At 45.4% G+C, this 20,242-nt stretch overlaps 1 protein-coding gene across 16 annotated transcripts in view; it reads left to right on the top strand.

The window, feature by feature from the left end:
- TANC1 (tetratricopeptide repeat, ankyrin repeat and coiled-coil containing 1) overlaps nt 1-20,242 on the top strand; it is a 242,412-nt gene that overhangs the window by 190,561 nt on the left and 31,609 nt on the right. For all 16 annotated transcript variants that reach the window (XM_086718668.1, XM_086718675.1, XM_086718667.1 and 13 more), the window contains 5 exons: nt 1,771-2,378; nt 8,651-8,759; nt 10,031-10,153; nt 16,520-16,756; nt 18,641-18,826. In XM_086718668.1, the coding sequence (XP_086574794.1) occupies nt 1,771-2,378; nt 8,651-8,759; nt 10,031-10,153; nt 16,520-16,756; nt 18,641-18,826 (1,263 nt within the window). The remainder of the gene's footprint in view (nt 1-1,770; nt 2,379-8,650; nt 8,760-10,030; nt 10,154-16,519; nt 16,757-18,640; nt 18,827-20,242) is intronic.

Raw genomic sequence — 20,242 nt, forward strand, 5'->3', positions numbered from 1 at the left:
CTTCCAAAATACAAGAGTCCAGCCCTGGAAGTAACTCAATTTATCTACTGGAGTTTAAAGTTATTCCTGTAGTTATTTGTGTGGAATTGCAGTGGGACTTTGTTTCTTTTATTTTCTTTCCTTCCTTCTCTGTTTTGTTGTTTCTTTCTTCCTTTCTTTCAAGGAAGAAAAGATTTTTAAGGCCAATTCTGAAATAAGGTCTATTTTTTCATAAAACTTCAACATAAGATTCCACTTGTAGCAAAATGAAGTGCTTTTTTTTTTAATTCTTTTCCTCATCTTTCCCCTCATTTGAACCCAAATTATATCTTACCAACCTTTGACTTCTTCCCTCTACCCCTGTCCTTTTTTAGTAAAGACATTACTCTTAGATTTTGATTTTTGCCCTTTTGTGATGATGTCTACTTAAAAATAGCATTTGGGTTCTTTTCTTTTCTCATTAAAAGTGGCATTAGGCCTAGCCTCGCTTGACATTTGTTTTTATGGCCATTTGATTTATACCCTTTGCAGTCATTTATCACACAGTAAGCGGAATTTGGTAATCGATAGAGCAAAGGAACAGGAGTCCTATATTTTCTGTACTAGCTGTTTAAATTTTCACAGGGTTCGGTTACCATCCATGTAAAATGGGAGTGATTATACTCAGCCTGCCCCCTGCAATTATTATATTCAGTGAGGACATGGGTCAAATTCTTCAGAAACGATAGTGGTTAGTTTATTTTTTTTTAATTGTTTTTAGTGTTTGTTTATTTTTGAGAGACAGAGAGAGACAGCATGAGTGGGAGAGGGCAGAGAGAGAGAGAGGGAGACCCAGAATATGAAGCAGGCCCCAGGCTCTGAGCTGTCAGCCCAGAGCCCGACGCGGGGCTTGAACCCACAGACCGCGAGATCATGACCTGAGCCGAAGTCGGACACTCAACCGACTGAGCCACCCAGGCGCCCCAGATAGTGGTTAGCTTAAAGAAAAAACCAAAAACTCCTCTCTGCTGTTAGGTGTGAGGAGAGTGCTTATCTTTCGGATGGGGGTGGGATGGAAAGGGACACAGGGCTTCCGAGAGCTGGTGACGTTGTTTCTCGCTGCTGGTTACACAGATGTATTTAACTTTGTAAAAATTAATGACGTTGTGCAATTATGGTTTGTATGTTATACTTGAACTTAAAAGTTTACTTGGAATGAACAACAGTTAAAAAAAAATGCTAGCAGGCTATCCTGAAGTACGGCACCTTCATTAAGGCATGCTGCGGCTGCGGTATAGCCTGCCGGGGGGCAGGGGCCGTTTCAGATTTCCTGGCTCGGTTATACAGTCCCAATATCTGATGCACAGAGAGGGATGCCTCTTATCTCGGTGTCTGGCCGTGTTCTTAGATACACAGTGCTGGTTTGTGTCTGTCCTTGTTATGTAACCTCTGCACAATGTAAGGATTATGAGTATTGGGTCACCTCAGGGTCTCACTGCCCCTGTGCTGGAATGGCCAGCTTGCCATTGTCTGCCCGGAGCTCTTACATCTTGCTCGTTTCTGAGTCTTCAGATGAGGGCCTCGGGAAAGCCATTACTGATTCGATCTCGCATCAGGATTTCTTTCACATAAGCTTTTTATCTTCAACTTATCCTATTACATGTTTTAATACAAAACAATGAGTCCCTGTAATCCATGAAAATCCTCCTTGAAAGAAAACTAGTGAATCTAGTTTGAAATGCAGCTGACATAAAAAAGAAATCTCTGTGGACTGACACTGTGGGTTTTTGGCGTTTTTTTTTTTTTCCACAGGAAATTGTGAGCACGCTGCCATTCGTCAAGCTTTCCTTAGATGACTTTCCGGACAACAAAGACATTCACAGTGACCTGCATGCCTACGTCCAGCACAGGGTCCACAGCAGCCAGGACATCCTCAGCAACATCTCCCTGAACGGCAAGGCCGACGCCGCCCTTATTGGGAAAGTGAGCAGCCACCTGGTGCTGCGGAGCCTCGGCTCCTACCTGTACCTCAAACTCACCTTGGACCTCTTCCAGAGGGGACATTTGGTCATCAAAAGTGCCAGCTACAAGGTGGTCCCCGTGTCTCTGTCTGAGCTCTATCTGCTGCAGTGCAACATGAAGTTCATGACCCAGTCCGCCTTCGAGAGAGCACTTCCGATTCTAAACGTGGCCCTCGCATCCCTCCACCCCATGACGGATGAGCAGATCTTTCAGGCCATTAACGCGGGCCACGTACAAGGGGAGCAGGGATGGGAGGACTTCCAGCAGAGGATGGATGCTCTCTCCTGCTTCCTCATTAAGAGGCGAGACAAAACCCGCATGTTCTGCCACCCGTCCTTCCGGGAGTGGCTCGTTTGGAGAGCAGATGGTGAAAACACGGCCTTCCTATGCGAGCCCAGGTATGGCAGGCCGCTTCCTGTCTGCTGTTTGCAGGGAGTCTAATGTGCGATTGGAGAAGGGGTTGCAAACACAATTCACCCTTTTTTCCCCTCCTCTCCAGTTCACCCTTCTCAATGGAAAGGCAACACATGATGAACAATTCAGGAGGGCCGTGGAAAACCTTGCTGCTAAACAAAAACTTCCATCCTTTAATTGCTAGAAATTTGTATGCGAGTACCTCCAGTGAGAGAGAAGCTGAGCAATGCCTGGTGACCTTTCTTCGCTGTCCTTTCTCTTCTAGACCTTGGTCCCCTTTATGGGAGTCACAGTGTGGTACATGTTCCAGGGAACAGTGGGCTTCTCCAGAAGCCACTCTCAGCTCAGCTTCCTCACCTTGAGTCTGTGCACTGTCTTGGACCCCTAGCATCACTGCTGCCCCTCTTGGGCATATAGCATCTTGTCCCAGGGATCAGATCTGCCTGCAGGCCCCAAATGGAGCACAGTGATCACAGCTGGTTGTGATTATTTGCATTTGTGCTTCAGTGCAGTGTAACAGGCTTGGGGTCAGCAGGATTCAGATTCAGACCTCAGATGCCCCATTTATGAGATGGTCCTGCGGCAGCTGCATCTAGGGAGTGGAAGGTTCCACTGAGGAGTCTCAGCAGGGTGGGGCCAAGACTCCGCTCTCTGCACTTCTCAGGGGAGGGAAGGTGGTAAGCCTGACTCTCATGTGGCCTCATGCTAGTCAGAGTGAGAGTTCAGGGAATTTGAGGGTGCAGATGCTTTTGTTTCCTTATATAAGGGTGGGTTCTTGTCTACTACTTCTGCCTGGCCCTGGCCTTGGCCTGCCTCACTGTTGTCTTGAATTGTTTCTGCTGTCTGTGAGTCATAATTGCCCCCGACTCGGTACCAGGTCCAGCAAGCTGCTAAACTGTTCCCTATGAGCTGCACTGGCCAGGTGACCAGATGCTGGGGTCCAGGAATGAAGATGTGAAATAAGCATTTGTAAGCTGCACCACCTTCTTCCCCATGAGTACTGATTTGACATTGACCAGATGGGAGTCTGGCTGTTTCATGTTGGGGGTACTGTTGTTTTCTGAGGTAACACCAGGCTAAAAGTGTGTTCTTTTGAGTCTGGTTTGAGGCAACAAACTGTAACTCCCAGGTTATTTAGCGAGACTGTAAATAACAAGGTGATATGTGTACCATATATTTGACATACTTAGCCAAGTTGGATCATTTTCTAGGAAGATAGGCTACAGTCGAGTTTGTAGAAACATAAAAACAAGTTGAGAAACTTCAACAGGGGATGTAGATTTGTCACTAGGGTTTGAAGCAGAGGAAGTTGAACTGTAGTCACTGTAAAGCCTCGCTCTGCTTTGGGTGGTGGGCAGCACTGAGGTAATGCAGCCTGGAGCAGAGCTCACTGTGCAGTGACTAGCAGACGTGTACCTGAAATGTTGGGCTCCTGAGTGCTGATGTGTTCCAAGAAGCATGTGTGGGGAATTACCCAGGGTAGGACCAGGACTGGACCAGGACAAGAGAGACATCCAGGGTGCAAAGTATAAGGAGTTCCTATTTGGCATTGTGCACATCAGCATCTACCCAAGACCCCTTTAGTCCTGGAATTTCATTCAGCAGACAAGGCTGGTGAAAGGACACTACTGGATGCATTTCAGCAGAAGTCTCTGCGGGCCCACCACATGCAGGGTACTGTGGCAGATTCAGAGAGTCCTGGGATAAGGGCCCAGCTCTCAAGGGCTTCCCACACAAGGGGGCAAGTGAGGGAGGAAGTGACCATGTGGGAAGAAAGCACTGCACGTGGACTTTAAAAGGGAGGCTTCCAGCTAGGGAAGACCGTTTTTGGAAAGTGTTTCACATACATGAGGACATTTGGGCTGGGCCTTGAAAGATGGGTAGCATTTCTCTTCCCACCGTAGTTAGTTGTAATTTTGCCCTAATTAGGGAGAAGCAGCAAAAAGAACCCAATACCCAGAGTCAATGACATCTCACTTTTTATTTCTGTCTCTTTCCATGCATTTTAAACATTCTCCATATCATTTTTTCTATATTAAAATCCCTATCCTGCTTTTTTTTTTTTTTTTTTTTTTTTTTTTTTTTGCTTACACATCATGGATAGCTTAGCAAGCAGTTTGGAAATCTTAGCAAAGTATCATTTTTCATGGGTGTGCAAACCTCCTAGTAGGCGAATAATGATGTACTTTATTTACCCTTACTGTGGTGCCTTGCAGTTGTTTCTGGGTTATTTATAAATAAAGCAACCTATTGTGCATGTCTTGGTGCTTTTCAGGAAAGGAATAGAATTTTCTTCTTTGTTTTCATTATTCCTTATGTTAGAATTACAGGAGCAGAATTAAAAAGATGAGTAAGTTGCTTAAAGTCTTCATGCACATCACCTAGACTGAAACATAATTCATATTTTGCAATATTTACTACATCTGTCATCTTTTGCTGATAACAAGTTGTAGATACCATGACATTTTACCAAGTAACTGATTATGTACCTCAAAAAGACATTTTCACACTTAACCACAACACCATTGCCACACCTAAAATGTTAAGACTAATTTATCAGTATTATCACACATTTAGCTGTGACCAAATTTCTTTACTTCCTTCATATTTTTCTAGTATGTTTGAATCAGGATCCAGATAAGATCATGAAAATGCGTTTTACAGTGCCTCTTTTAATCTATAGATTTGCTTCTCCTTCTGTTTCTGCTTTGTCCTTGCATTTTATTTGTTTAAAAAGAACAACTGAGTAATTTGTCCTATATGGTTTCCCATAATCTGAATTTTGCTGATTGCATTCTCATGGTATTTACTGTGTTTATCACCTCTATTTCCTGAAATTGGTCAGATTTTATCTTAAAATATTTTTTGCAAGGATACTTAATAGATAGTAGGTCTGCTTCCATCAGGAGGCACACAATGTCTTAATGTCTCTCGGAGGCCTGATGATTATTTCCCGGATCCATCAGTTCATTAGGGTTGCATCAGGAGTTTTAAAATCTTGAGCAACCTCCTGTCTGCTGTCATGTCATGGACTTGAGGAATGAACAGATAGGATTTTAGTAGGTGGAAAAGAGGCTATTGCAGACAGAAGGAGCTGTCCAAGTCATCATGTCAAATGGCAGGTTGTGTTTTGGCAACAACAAACCTAGTTTGGCTGGAGCTTTTGTCATGGGATAGAAGACTTAACAGAAGGATGTGCTAGGGAGAATAGACTTTAATCAGTCATCTCTGGAGAGCCCTCAATTGAGCAGGGCAAAAGTGCAGACTACCTACATTGGCAGGAGTGTGGAGGTTTGGACCATGAGAACCTGTGTGACAGCAGCAGGGACTTGGTGGACCTGGCTTCGGGATGCAGAGGGGTAGAGACTGGCTCTGCTAACATGAGATGGGTGGGTACAGCTTGGCCTTATAAGCAAAGTCAAGGAGAAGGGGGAGCTGTAGAGGACATCAGGGTGTTAAGCCACAGAAGCTAGGAGTGGCACTGTTCTTAGGAAGGGTAAGAAAAGCAGGAGGTGTGGAGCACGTGTTGCAGGACATGAGATGCCTTTTGCTTATAGCAGCTTGAGCTGGTGGGGTTGGCAGAACTGCCTGTTCAAGTGGGAGGGAAGTCTGATGGTGGGGAAGTTGGAGGTGAAGATGTGGCATCATTCATGGAGAAGTGGTGGAGGGGTCTGATGAGGGAGTGTAGTTAGCAGAAAGGGAGCTCTGACTTCTGGGGTATGGAGCAGAATTCCAGGAAGGAGGTTGGGGTGCAAGAGCTGCTGAGAGGTGAAGGAAGATGATAACTAAGAGGGAGTTTGGCTTCCCAGTGGAGGAGGAAGGTCCCACATTCTTAGAGATTCCTTCCATCCAGCTGTGAGGGATGGAAGAGGAGAGCACCAAAATTCTGGGATAAGAAGTGTAAGGGTGGAGAGGTTTGGGTTTGTTTGTGGGGAAAGGGTGTTTTTTGTTGTTGTTGTTTTAACACAGGAGTTGGAGGTGTTGTTGGAAAGGTGTGGGATAATGTGGGGAAACCTAATGGAAATGCAAGGGGATAGGGGCGGGGAGCACAGGCAACTTGTCTCCTCTGTATTCCCATTGAGGTGATTCATGGCACCATTCTGATGAATGTTGTTTATAGTCCTCTGGTAGCTGAGAGCTCCTCCAGGGAAGCACCTCACATTGTTCCCTGTGGAATCCTCCATATCAAGCATGGTGCTAGTTACAAGGTGGATGTTAATGAGTGAATGAATGAGAAATCATGGTGCACTGATAAAGAGCATAAAGGTGCTTGCATTAGGTAGACTGCAGTTCAAATCTCTTCTCAGTTCACCAGCTATTTGATCTTTTGGGCAAATCATTTGACCTGTCCAGGCCTCTGTTTCCTCATGTAAACAAACTGTTTAGTGGTTTGCGGGATTGTATGGTTTAGTGAAACAATTAGCTAAGTTTCTGCATCTGGTATATAATGAACAGAATTATAAGTGCAGGTAGCCTTAGAAAGCACTGCAGGATCTAGGAGGAAGGGAAGAAAAGTAAATGGGATATAGAGGAATGGAACACAGCTATCTAGTGATTACATGAATTGTCTCCTTAGGCAGGAGGCCACGTGCTTAGCTGAGATCACTAGAAGCCACTGAAGGATGCATGATCATTTCCCCATTAGGGGTGTAGCCATGGTACTTAGCCTAGTATGTCTTTGTGGTGGACACAGTTGGTGTGGCCATTGAGTTCAGCAGACTGGGAGACTAAGGATGGCTTAGGCTATGGCTGGGAGATGTGAGCCAGGTTGAACCCTGGGACCTGCCCATGGCTAGGGACTAGGGAACTAGGGAGGATATAGAGCCTGGACCACTGGTAGGTGGGAGGGAGCAGGAAGGGTGGGAACATAGGAGAATCTCATCTGAGAGGGAAAACCCAAGCTTGAGGTGTGGCAGGTGGAATGTGTGCAAAGAAGTACAGACTGTGTGCTTGTGGAAGAGCTCTAATCCCTTACGAGATGTTGGACAAGGCACTCAGTGTCAGCATGTTTTTAAGTCATGCCTTCCCCTGAAGTATAAAAAGCAATCTCTTGGTCTCTACTTGCCTTGATTTTTTTCATCTCTAACATAGTTTATAACCTATTTGAAAAACAGGCAGGCAGTTGGATAGCTAAACACTATTTAAATGATGCATGATTTTACTCATCTAGATTAGTAACTCCCAGAAAACATTGGGGAGAATGCATTTTTTTCCCATAATGCTTCCTTTTCTCCACCATTACCTGCTTTCCCTCCAGAACAAAACAAAACAAAACAAAACAAAACAAAACAAAACAAAACAAAACAAAACAAAAAATCCAGCACCTCGGAGTTGTCAGATTGATAGAAATGAAAATAATTCACATTGTACAGAAGTCATTGCTGTTGGAATAAGCAGCCCCTAACATCTTTCCCAAACAAATTGGCTCAGACAGAGGCATGGATCCCACAGGAGACGGAATGAGTCTTGCAGATGTGGAGAGGGTGATGGGTAGGATGGCTTTTTCATGAAAGGGTTAGTGAGGGGTTAATTGGTGGTGTCAGCTGAATGTCCACCATGTGCCCAGACACAGCAAGTCTGCTTGTACATCTTAGTTTTCTCCACCCAGTAACGAACTGTGTTCCATCCAAGCCTAGAATTCTAGGTATTTCTGAGTATGTGCTGTTGCTTTGCATGGCTTGGTTTTTGTTTTGTTCTCTTTGTCAGGTCTTATCCTTTGGCCAGGTCTACTCCCAGTGGTGATTACACTGAGGGGGGGAGACCTGAATGCCAGGTCCAGTGATGGTTCTGCTCCACCTGTCCCTCTGTTCATCCATCCATACAAGAAATACATATTTGAGTGGTTGCTAAGGGCTAGGCATTTGCTAGGTATTATGCCTATTGATGTGCCATAGGCAAGACCCTTAATCCCATGGAATTGACATTTTTGTGACAGACCTAAATAAATAAACAAGGTGAAGAATGATGGATGAGGGACAGAGAGTGGATGGTTCCAAAGGTAAAGACCTGCCTTGTCCTAGAGCTTCTTTCTGGGTCACTCCACAGAGATAGGGGAATCCAGAGAAAGCCCTAAAATGACTTGAAGAATAAATAGCATTGGCCATTTTTGTAAAGAGGCAACTTTTGACCCATTTTGTTTGGCGATGCTGAAGCACCAGGAGAATAGTCCAGAGTCGTGTGGAGATGTTCACACCTGAGAGCCTACAGTTCGTGGAATGGAGTCTTTTGTTCCTAAGCTTTGTGTTTCTTGTTCCAGGAATGGGCACGCTCTCCTGGCATTCATGTTCTCTCGACAAGAGGGCAAGCTGAATCGCCAGCAAACCATGGAGCTTGGCCATCACATCCTGAAGGCACACATTTTCAAGGTGAGACGCGCCACCTTGAAGAATTTTGTTGTCATTTTGAGTGTTTGGTTTTGGAGATTTTCAACAGCTTTATCAACCCTCTCAGAGCCTTCCATGAGCCCCATTTTTTCCCCCTTAACATCTATTTTAAAAAGTTCCTCTTCACCTAAAGTTTCCATTTCTTTCGTTCCCTTTTGTTTCTCGGTTATTTAGTTGCTGAAGAACGTGAGCTATGTGACCTGTGTAGTTTCATACAGCCTGGATTTTCTGATCGCGGTCTTATTTTTCATGGTCTAGTTTAACATGGTTCTCTTTCCTCTGGATTTCCTGTCATTTGCTAGTTGTTTGTTTTGAAGTTTATTTCTTTTGAGAGAGAGAGAGAGAGTGAGAGTGAGTGCAGGTTGGGGAGGGGCAGAGAGAGAGGGAGAGAGAGAATCCCAAGCAGGCTCTGTGAACCTCGAGATCATGACCTGAGCTGAAATCAAGAGTTGATGCTTAACCAACTGAGCCACCCAGGCGTCCCGTGTCATTTGCTAGTTGTATGTAGAGGCTTAATCAGGTTCGGGTTTGGTTGTTGCTTGTTTTTGTTTTGTTTTGTTTTTGCAGGGTGTCACAATTACTTTAGAGTTCTACTTAGAGTTTAAACTCTTTATATGTCTGTAGGGTTTTTCTTCCATCAGGAGGTAAGGAATTCATGTTAGCTTCTCTTAGTGGGGTATTATCAGTCACTACTGATGTTTGCCTGGACTCTGCATTAAGGGTTACAGGATGGTGATATTCCAAATTTTATTCTTCCTTTGACTGGAGAACTTTTTTTTTTTTTTTAATTTTTTTTAACGTTTTATTTATTTTTGAGACAGGGAGAGACAGAGCATGAACAGGGGAGGGTCAGACAGAGGGAGACACAGAATCCGAAACAGGCTCCAGGCTCTGAGCTGTCAGCACAGAGCCTGACGCGGGGCTCGAACTCATGGACCGTGAGATCATGACCTGAGCCGAAGTCGGCTGCTTAACCGACTGAACCACCCAGGCACCCCTGGAGAACTTCTATAAGAAGAAACTTGGTCTTCATTGCCATGTCTTTCCTCAGGCATCGTGTATGTAGCAAGGGTGGGCTAGTTCCTTGATTCTTGATTTTAGGGTGGGAAGGACGGCTTACATGTCCAGCGTTCTCTGTGCCTCGGCATTTCCCTGAATTAGTGCAGGTCTGCACCCTCCCAGGCCTACCCCTTTCAGCCTGACGCTGCTGGGAAAGGAGAAGATGAGGCCCGCTTGTCTCTGATTGCTTCCAGGGCCTCAGTAAGAAGACAGGAATCTCCTCAAGCCACCTCCAAGCCCTGTGGATCGGGTACAGCACCGAGGGCCTCTCTGCCGCCCTGGCCTCTCTCAGGAATCTCTACACCCCCAATGTGAAGGTGAGCGACCCTGTGTCCGGAAAGCTGGGGCCCCAGCCCCCACCACCTTTCCTCCAGCAGCCCTGCTGTCCCCTGTACCATGTGGCAGCCACAGGAGCTGGTGGAGCCTCTAATGATGCTTTTCCCCCCGATATAAATCGCACAGGCTTGAATGCCCTATTACTGGTTTTCTTGTAGAAGTTTAGCTTTTTCCTGGGCAGGGAAACGTGGGCTGCCATGTGAGCACGTGGGGACTGTCTAAGAGAGGATGTGATAAGGAAGCAATTCACAGAGGAAACCAAAGGTCAAAGGGAGATTTCTAGGGGAAATTGATTTTTAAACTGTCCTGGGTCTCTAATCTGGACTATCTCTTTATGGTTCATAGGAAATTAAGCATTGATGAGTGACAACAAAGCGATGGTTGCACAGAGAAAATGTGTTACCTAAAGGTTGCGTGTGTGTGTGCATTTATGACTGTGGAAAGTGTAGGGGGGTCGACCTGCTACTGGGCCGGGAGCTTCTTCCCTCCTGATCAGTGGCTGTCATGTCCCAGTGCACTGCTGTGCTTTTTAGAGTCAATTTTCCTTCCTCCTTTAAGCAAGTCTGAGAATCTAAAACACATGAAGGCCAAGTGTCTTTTAAGGCAACACAGGAGGGTTAATTCCCACAAAGATTGTGGGAATTACTGGTTTATGTTCCAGCAGCATACAACCATCCTGTCCAATGCAATGTAGTAAAAAGATCACAAGTGTCTTCCACTCGATATGTCAGCTGGACTCCAGGCCTTTCAGCCCCAGGCCCTGACGTGCCCTGCTGCATACAGAACCTCTGAGGCAGTTTCCCAAGGAGCCAGGTCCTCCCCTTCCAACACCTCCATGAACACAATCATACCTGTTGCCTGCTCAGCAGCATCAAGGGTGAGTATAAGCAAGTGGTCATACAGGGAAGGACTTTCGAAGCCCTGGAGGTTTCTGGGCATCTCTCTTCCCTATTCCTCACTTCAGTTCATCAGACCCACCTGGAAAGAGTGCCCTTGGGGGACTCCTGCACCTTTTCTCCCCCACTGTGTGCACACCCCATCCTCAGCACCTGCCATTCAGCTGTGTGTCTGGGAGTGTGGACCTTGCAGAGCGCTTCCTTGGTAGACATAGTTCTGCTTCCTTTCTCTCTCCTCTGGCTTCCTGGTAGAGAGGGTAGAATGAGCACACAGAGGAGCCCCTATGTCATAAAGGATATGGGAGTCCCCCGACTCTGGAGCAGGTCCCCTAGAGCCCTGGTGCTCCATGCAGGACCTCGGTGCTGGTTGGAGAAAGGCCACTGCTCCCCCATGGATGCAGACGGGGTTTTTGCAAGGATAAAAGCACAGCCTTCTGCGGGCAGACTCAGCCCACTGTTAGGGTCCTAGGCTTAATGGATTTCAGCCTGACTCCCCTCTTGGCGGGGCACCTCGCAGCAAAGCAGCAGTGGAGAGCCACTCCTAAGAACCCTGTGCTTTGTCCCACTTCCCAGTTTCCAGACTTTTCGGTGTGAGTGCTGTGTCCAGGCTGAACCCACATGCATGTTTTACAGAGAAGCTGGTTTTAGTAGTTAAGGAGAACTTCTCCTACTGATCACAGGGATGATCATAGTGGAAGTCATATTAAGAGTTTTTGTTTTACTTAGATTTTATAGAAATGAGAGTTGAGGTTACTACAATAACATGGTTTCATCTTTCCTCTCAGCTAAAAGTATATCTTTTGAATTCTCCACAATTAATAAAATTCTATAATGATGAGGAAGAAAGAAATAAAAATGCAGCAATATCTGTTTTCACTAGTGCATTATGGGCCCAGAAGTTCCTCTTTTAAAGTGGAGGAAAGTAAATGGAAACCCTGTCAAATACAGGGTTTTTAAATACAGGTGTTTTTAAGACAGTAAATTAAAAGGTACAGCATAAGAATGTAATGAGTTTGACCCTCCTGAGATCATAGACTTTACTTTTAACATACTTTCAATTCTAAGAGTTATTTGTCTTTACTTTGTTTTATAGAACCTCAGTGTCATCTGCTTCTACACTGTGCTCAAAATTCTATAACTTGGTTATAGAATTTTAAGGCGTTCCATTATCCTTCTGTTTCTTTTATCTTTCAAGAAAAAAAAAAGGTTTTCACAGAATCTTGAACAAATTACAGTAATTTAAAATTATGCATGCAATTAGGGAACTTTTTTTAGAGAGTATTAAATGTTGTCATACAGGAATGAATGTCATTTTGAGCAATTGCAGTTTGCCACTTTGGTAAATTAAAGTGACTTGCTCCAGAATGATGACTTTGGTAGATGAATTTTAATTTTACTGGCGCGCCAGTGATTTCTAACACTGTCGTCTGCCCTCACCAGGCCAGGGTCATGCCGGCCCACTAGGGTCTTTGCTGCCAGTGCCTCTAGGCTCCCACCCAGCGGGTTGTTTTGTTCACACTGTACCATCGGAGTGCATGCCGGCCGTGGGCGTCCTTCCCAAGGCTGTGGACTCGGGAGAATTTTTCTCTCAGCCAAAGGCAGGAAGGGGAGAAGACAGGAACTAGGCGTGGACTTTGGCCTGACTTCCCTTGGTGGAAAGGATCCGGTCATATTCTACATGATAGGCGATACACATTTGAAACGGTTGTGTTGCTATGAACCTCCATTATGCTTGGAAAACTGAGACTCCAGTGTTGCTTCTGTTCTCGTGATTACATTGCTTCGCCTGGCTCCCTGGACCCCCTTTTTAAAATTTTCTTGCATTCATTAAACCCAGAAGTTTATAGATAACTTTGCCATTTCCAAATGTTATCCAGGGAGAGCTTATGCGGTGGTGATAATCAGGAAATTTCCATGTGGTTAGGAATAAATGTACGGGATGAACCATTAACCCCTTCCTTGAAGGCAGAGCAATGTTAGCTAGAGCTGCTGCAGCCGCTGGGCTGTGACAGTAATTAGCTTTGTGCCCAGAGCTAATCTGTGCTTTATCCCTCTGAGCTTCTGTTTTCTCACCTGCCAAATGGAGGTCACAAAAGAGCCTGTCTCCTAGAGTGATCAGAAACCTCATTGAGATGTTAACACTTTTGGAAAAACACTTGGCATCTTCTGCATGGTATTAAAAAACAAAATTCAGCAGAGTAAGTTTGAAGATCTAATTGGCTTTATTAAGGGATTCATGAATTGGGCACCATCCCCCCTAGCAAGTAGAGGGGCACCCTCAGGAGTTGTACAAAATGGAAGGGTTTTTTTTTTTTTTGTCTTTTTTTAAGCTTATTATTTTGAGGGGATGGGGAGGGGCAGAGAGAGAGAGAGAATCCCAGACATGCTCCACATTGCCAGCGCAGAGCCCCACACAGGGCTGGCTCGAACTCCGGAACCGTGAGATCATGACCTGAGCCGAAATCAAGAGTGGGATGCTTAACTGACTGAGCCACCAAGGCACCCCAAAAATGGAAGCTCTTTATAGGAAGGAGGGTGGGGCAAGAAAGTTATAAGCAGAAGTAAGGAAAGGATTATTCCAGACAAGATCACCCTCCCTGAGGGGAAAGGGCAGAGGGTCTTACTATGCACATTCTCTTTTGGTGGGTAGAGAAGGGCCCTGTGACAAATTACCTCTTTGGTGCTGACCAGAAAATTCCCTATTGACAAAGACTTATTTTTGGAAGAGGTTGCAACTGCAGTCAGGTTAGGTATTAAAAGCCCCAGTTTGGTGACCGGGCCTGGCCCAAGTAACACCATTTTGGGCTTGTGGTTTTCTTTTTCACAACGGTCAAGGGAGTTGTTCTTACTAGGTTTTACCTACTTTCAGGGAGCTGAGACTTTGCTGTAGGTACCTGAGAACTTCTGGATGTGCCGTTTGGTGGCTGTTAACAGGAGCTGCCTATGTCTCCCCTCAAATAAGTGGGAGATCTCCCTGCTGCTCTGTGCTAGTGATAGCAGAGGAGGGGAAGGTGGTAGGGAGACCTGGGTTGCCAGACACCGGGGCAGAGCTCCCTACTGTGCTTGTCAGGGGCCTGGGGTCTTGTCCCTTCTGAAGATTTTACAAAAGATGACTGTGACCATGGCAATATTTATTTAGCACTTACGAGATGCTGAGGGCTGTGCTAAGTGCTGTATGTATGTGTGTGTGGCATGTTCATTTTTAATCTTCACAACAGCTCAGTGAAGTGAAACTGTTATCTCCATTTTTCAGATGAGGGAACTGAGGCCGAGGGCAGTTGGAGCGTGCCCCAAATCACACAGGCGGAGGGTCCCTGGCTCCGAGCAAGCCCATGCTTTGTAGCTGCATTTATCACCTGATGTGTTTACAGCCCTGGCTGCCAACGGCAGTCACTTGGGAGCTTTTGGTACCATGGCCAAGTCAGAATCTCCAAGGGTGGGGCTCCAGCACTGGAAACTTTCAAGCTCCCAGGTGGTTTCAGTGTGCAGCAGGGTTAAGAACTGTGGGCTGGGGGAAGAGCCACAAACCGATTGGGGGTTAAGTGGTAAAAATACCAGCAGCATTACACCGACAAAGGAAATGTTTTTTTTCCAAGAAGCAGACGAAGTATTAATTAACGACAGACATCTTTAGGAAAGTTCTGCCTCTAAGCACATACCTTCCAGGTAAAGTCTTGTAAGGTGGTCGGCAAGGAAGTACTAAAAGCGCACCTTCCAACGTTGTTAACCAAGAGTACCTATTGGGTAGCATGGGATGGCATTCCGCTGGGTTGTCTTAGGAGGTACCTGAAGCACAGAGAGACTGAGTAATTTTCTGAAAATCACACAGCAAGTTTAGTGGTTGGTGGATGTGGTAATCAGTAGAAAAAACAGATTATTTTCTGGGAGTCTTGTGCTGCTGACAATCCCAGAGGCACAGGAACATTTTAACGTGTTCTACTTTTTCTTGTAGGAACGTGTCCTGTAAAAAAAAGAGTATTTGCATTTACTTTTGTCTTTGTTAGCTCACTGTTAATTATTCAATCCCGTGATTATTTCATTGCCATAAAAAATGAATTTTCTATTTTTATTTGAACAGTGATTTTTCAAAGTGTGGTCCACTGACCAACAGTATCCGTATCATCAGGGAACTATTAAAAAGCAGTCTCAGGCCTCACTCCAGACCTGCTGAATCAGAAATCTGAAAGTGGAGCCGGAGAATGTGCATTTTAAGGTTTTTTTTCAGGGTGTTTAAAATTTTTAATTTTGGTTTAAAAAAAAAACATAAAATTGACCATCTTAACTATTTTAAAAAATTTCTTAACATTTATTTATTTATTTTTGAGAGAGAGAGTGCGAGTAGGGGAGGGGCAAAGAGACAGAGACACGGAATCTGAAGCAGGCTCCAGGCTCTAAGCTGTCAGCACAGAGCCCAATGCGCGGGGGCTCGAACTCACGGACCATGAGATCATGACCTGAGCCAAAGTCGGATGCTTAACTGACTAAGCCAACCAGCCACCTATCATCTTAACTATTTTTTTTTTTTAATTTTTTTTTTCAACGTTTATTTATTTTTGGGACAGAGAGAGACAGAGCATGAACGGGGGAGGGGCAGAGAGAGAGGGAGACACAGAATCGGAAACAGGCTCCAGGCTCTGAGCCATCAGCCCAGAGCCTGACGCGGGGCTCGAACTCACGGACCGTGAGATCGTGACCTGGCTGAAGTCGGACGCTTAACCGACTGCGCCACCCAGATGCCCCCATCTTAACTATTTTTAAGTGCGGAATTCAGTAGCATTAAATATATTCACATTATTGTTCAATAGCTCTCCAGAACTTTTTCCTCTCATAAAACTAAAACACTACCCTCGTTAAAGAAAACTTTTCACCTCCCCTCATCCTCTGGTACCACGATTCCACTTGTCTCTCTGAATTTCACTTCTCTATGTACCTCATGTAAGGGGTATCATACATTTGTCTTTTTGTGACTGGCTTTTTTAATTTAGCTTAATGTCCTCAAGGCTCATCCATGTTGCAGCATGTGACAGGATTTCCTCCCTTTTAAAGGCTGGATAATACTCCATTGTATATGTGCATACCGCTTCTGCTTCTCTATTCATGGGTTGAGAGACATTTTAGTTTGTTTCCATCTTTTGGGTATTGTGAATAGTGCTGCAGTGAACATGGGGGTGCAGGTGTCTCTTCGAGATCCTGATTTCATTTCCATTGGATATATTCCCAGAAATGGGATTGCTAGATCTTGAAGAACCTCCACACTGTTTTCCAAGCAGCTGCCCTTTTAGTTTTCCACTATGAAGAATGTGCATTTTCAGTGCATTCGCAGATAGTACTGTTGCACACTCTAGTTTTGGAACTCCTGGATTAGAATGAGGATACTGCCCATCTCCACAAATGCTGTTGTGACTGACGTTTATGTGAGAATTCATCTTGTTGGGGGATATTATTCAACAGGTCAGCCGTCTCCTGATTTTGGGAGGGGCCAACGTGAACTACAGAACAGAAGTGTTAAATAATGCCCCAATCCTGTGCGTCCAGTCTCACCTTGGCCATGAGGAAGTGGTCACTCTGCTCCTGGAATTTGGCGCCTGCCTGGAGGGAATGTCAGAGAATGGCATGACCGCCCTCTGCTATGCTGCAGCAGCTGGCCATATGAAGCTGGTCTGTCTGCTGGCCAAGAAGGGGGCGAGGGTAAGCTGGTAGCATTCCCCAGTGGGGAGAGGGGGAGGATGTCTTCATAGCCTTGTTAGAATTGTCATCAGCTGGGCCAGCCTCCCTTTTGTCTCTGCTTTGTCGAATTGCAACTAATAGAAATCGCCACCTAAACAGAAAGAGTGAGCTGCCTGCTTCAGTCAGGGCGTGATGGTGCCTGATGTTGGTGGTCAGGTGTGCGGCCTTGGAGAGGAGGCGTCATGTGTTTTGCTCATAAGCTCTTAACTCTCCTTAATACTACCCATGGGGAGGCAGGACACCAAGGAGACCCTAGGCCAACAGCAGCGTGAGTAGAGGTCATCCTTTCAAAAGCCTGGAAATGGTGACCTAGAACTCCATCAATCACAGATTTTAACAGAGCACTAGATTGGTTTAAAAGATTTTAGGAGTGTTTTTTGCCTCTTTTCTGCCTATCCTATTTCATTTCATGTCTTTTTTTTTTTTTTTTAACAATAAAATGAGTTCCATGGGTCTTAGAAGCCATGTACTTGAGCATATGGCTGCAGGAGCTGGACAGCCCACAATCCTCATTTCTCCACCTGCCAGCTAGGATGCTGGGCACACTGTCCAGTCTGTGTGCCTCAGGCTTCTCATCTGTAAAATAATTATGACAACAGTATCTACCACAGGTCTGTTGTCTGAGCATTAAATAAATGTAACTATATTATTAAACAAGTTACTCTAGGACCATTAATGTTGAGAGATTAAATGAGAACAGTGCCAAGCTCACAGTAAACTCTCTTTAGGTTTGCTATAAGCATTTCTTTGGGAGAGAGGGGATGTGCTTTTGAATAAAAATAGAAATAAATCGCTGGTATTTGTCTTTATAGTTAATTAGGATATATAAGTTTCAACAGGAAGACATTAATTAGGTTTATAGAAACTATGAGAGCCTTTTAATTTTTCCCTCAAAAATACAATATTTGGGGTAAAGGGACTTCAGCTCATGGAAGAAGGGAATGTTGCAATTAAGCCTTCCCGGCATGTGCATTAGTGCACATCTCCATGCCTTCATTTCTACATCTAAATGGTGGCTTAGCTTTCTGTGGAGGCTAGCAGGCCCCCTCCCATCACCGCTAAAAGCTCTGTAGGAGGAGGCTGGGTGTCATGCAGGTGTCTCCTGCAAAGCTTCTGGGTGAGGGTGCAGAGTATCACCAGAATTTGCAAGTGAGGTGAGGGTGGGCCCTGAGCTCCTCTTCCAGTCCAGTATTCCTGGGGTTAGACAGGGAATGACCCATTGTTGCTGCTTGGACCTTTAGAGGTAAGCAGCCCTTAGACACTAACTTTGTGTACAGCTGGCCTTCCTGGCTTTGAGGCCCCACTTTACATGCTGACATGTCCTAGGTCACCTGACTGTGCATGGCCTCCTTCCCCAGTTAGAAGGCCTTCAGAGTCCCTTCCTGCCCTTTCTTGGTTATAGCTAGATTTTCCAGATCCCTGCCTTTTGCTGGCTCCCCTATTTCAATGACTAAAGAACTGCTTTATTCTCCCCAAATCCTAGCTTGTCACAGCAGATTTAGAGTGTTCTACTCACCAGCAGCGTTGGGAAGCACAGAGCTTTGGCTGAGGCTTTGGTCTGTGTCCCCACACATGTTTCCCAGAGAACTTGGAGCTTTAAGTCCTTTGCTAAAGAGACAGGAATTGAGGGTGCCTTGTGTTTGCTGGATCTACAAAGGGTTCCCTTGGCCTTAGGGCCGATTCACTACAAGGAAGTAATTCAGATGGATATTTGGTGCGCTAGAGAAAGTTGCATTGGAATGTGAACACCCCACCCCCACCCCCACCAAGCATCTGCAGTGATACTGGGTTTGCGCACTTCATTTGGGATGTGATACTAAACCATAACCTTCTCTTGCCCTCCAGGTGGACCACTTGGATAAGAAAGGCCAGTGTGCACTGGTGCACAGCGCACTGAGGGGCCATGGTGACATTCTCCGGTACCTGCTGACCTGTGAGTGGTCGGCAGGCCCTCCCCAGCCAGGTGCACTGAGGAAGAGCCAAGCCCTGCAGCAGGCGCTGACAGCAGCCGCCAGCATGGGCCACAGCTCGGTGAGTTGGCGCTGAGAGGACACTCTTGGGAAATTGGAAGCCATAGCCCAATATGGGTTGGGTGCTTTGTCTTTAAAAAAATTTTTTTTATGTTTATTTATTTTTGAGAGAGAGAGAGAGAGAGAGAGAGAGAGAGAGCGCGCGCGCACACATGCTCGCGCATGCACGAGCGGGGGAGGGGCAGAGAGAGATGGAGCCACAGAATCTGAAGCAGGCTCCAAGCTCTGAGCTGTCAGTACAGACCCGACACGGGTCTCGAACTCATGAACCACGAGATCATGACCTGAGCCGAAGTCCCACGTTTAACCTGCTGAGCCACCCAGGTGCCCCTCAGGTGCTTTTTTTAGTTATCTTAGTTGCTAGCCCATGATGCACTTTAGGAATGAAAGAAAAGGAGGATTTCAAGAAATGGAAGTTGGTTTGACCACGTGTCTAGGTCTTCTGTTGACATCCCACCCTTTGCGTGAGAGAATTTGGTGTCCAGGGTCTTGGTGCGCATGTGGACTCCTGCAGTTGGGGGCGGGGGGAGGGCGGGCTCTCTCTTGGCAGTATCCCAGTTTCTCCTCTGTTCCACGTTTACCCTCCAGCTCAGCTGTCTTGCACTTTTTTCTCTTTGATTCATTCTTTTGTCCTTGTGATCTTTTAAAAATAATCATGTGGAATACTAATGCTAAAATTGTTCTTGAGTATTTGAAGGATTTTTAAAAATAGGACTTCAAAGTTCTGGTAGCATGTAAGAATGCTTGTCATTCACAGTTCCTGTGCTGAAGGAAAGCTTCTTGCAGTAGCTAAATAGAGCACATATTTTTGGTAGATGTCAGTATTTCTCAGTTTGAGGATTTTTTTTTTAAGTTTCTTTTTTTTAAAGTTTATTTATTTTGAGAGAGAGCGAACGAGGGAGGGGCACAGAGAGAGGGAGAGAAAGAATCCCAAGCAGTGCTGATAGCACAGAGCCCCACACCACGTTCTGTCTCATGAACCCGGATCTTCTGATCGGAGCTGACATCAAGAGACGGAAGCTTAACCGACTGAGCCACCCAGGCGTCCCCTTAGTTTGAGGATTTAATTGTAATCTCCTGACCCATGTGTCTGAGGATTTAATAACATTTTTACCCGTTCTCTTCCACCTGTTTCTTACTCTGTATTATCTTCAAGCAATTAGAGTTGCCAGTATTTGGTAAGATTGGAACCCACAATGATTTATAGTGAATTTGGGTACAGAGCCAGCTGGCTGACTTTTTGGCATTTAAAACACAAGGGCAGACACGGACCTATACACACACACACACACACACACACACACACAGACACGTGGATGTACACATACATACTGAAAGCTGGCTTAAATTTGGCATTTAAAACATTAAAAGTACACATATACAATATTTAAGCCAATACAATATACTGCAACAAGTT

The sequence above is a fragment of the Puma concolor genome, chromosome C1, assembly GCF_028749965.1.
Source record: "Puma concolor isolate L17-30 chromosome C1, mPumCon1.1.hap2, whole genome shotgun sequence".
Classification (NCBI taxonomy): domain Eukaryota; kingdom Metazoa; phylum Chordata; class Mammalia; order Carnivora; family Felidae; genus Puma; species Puma concolor.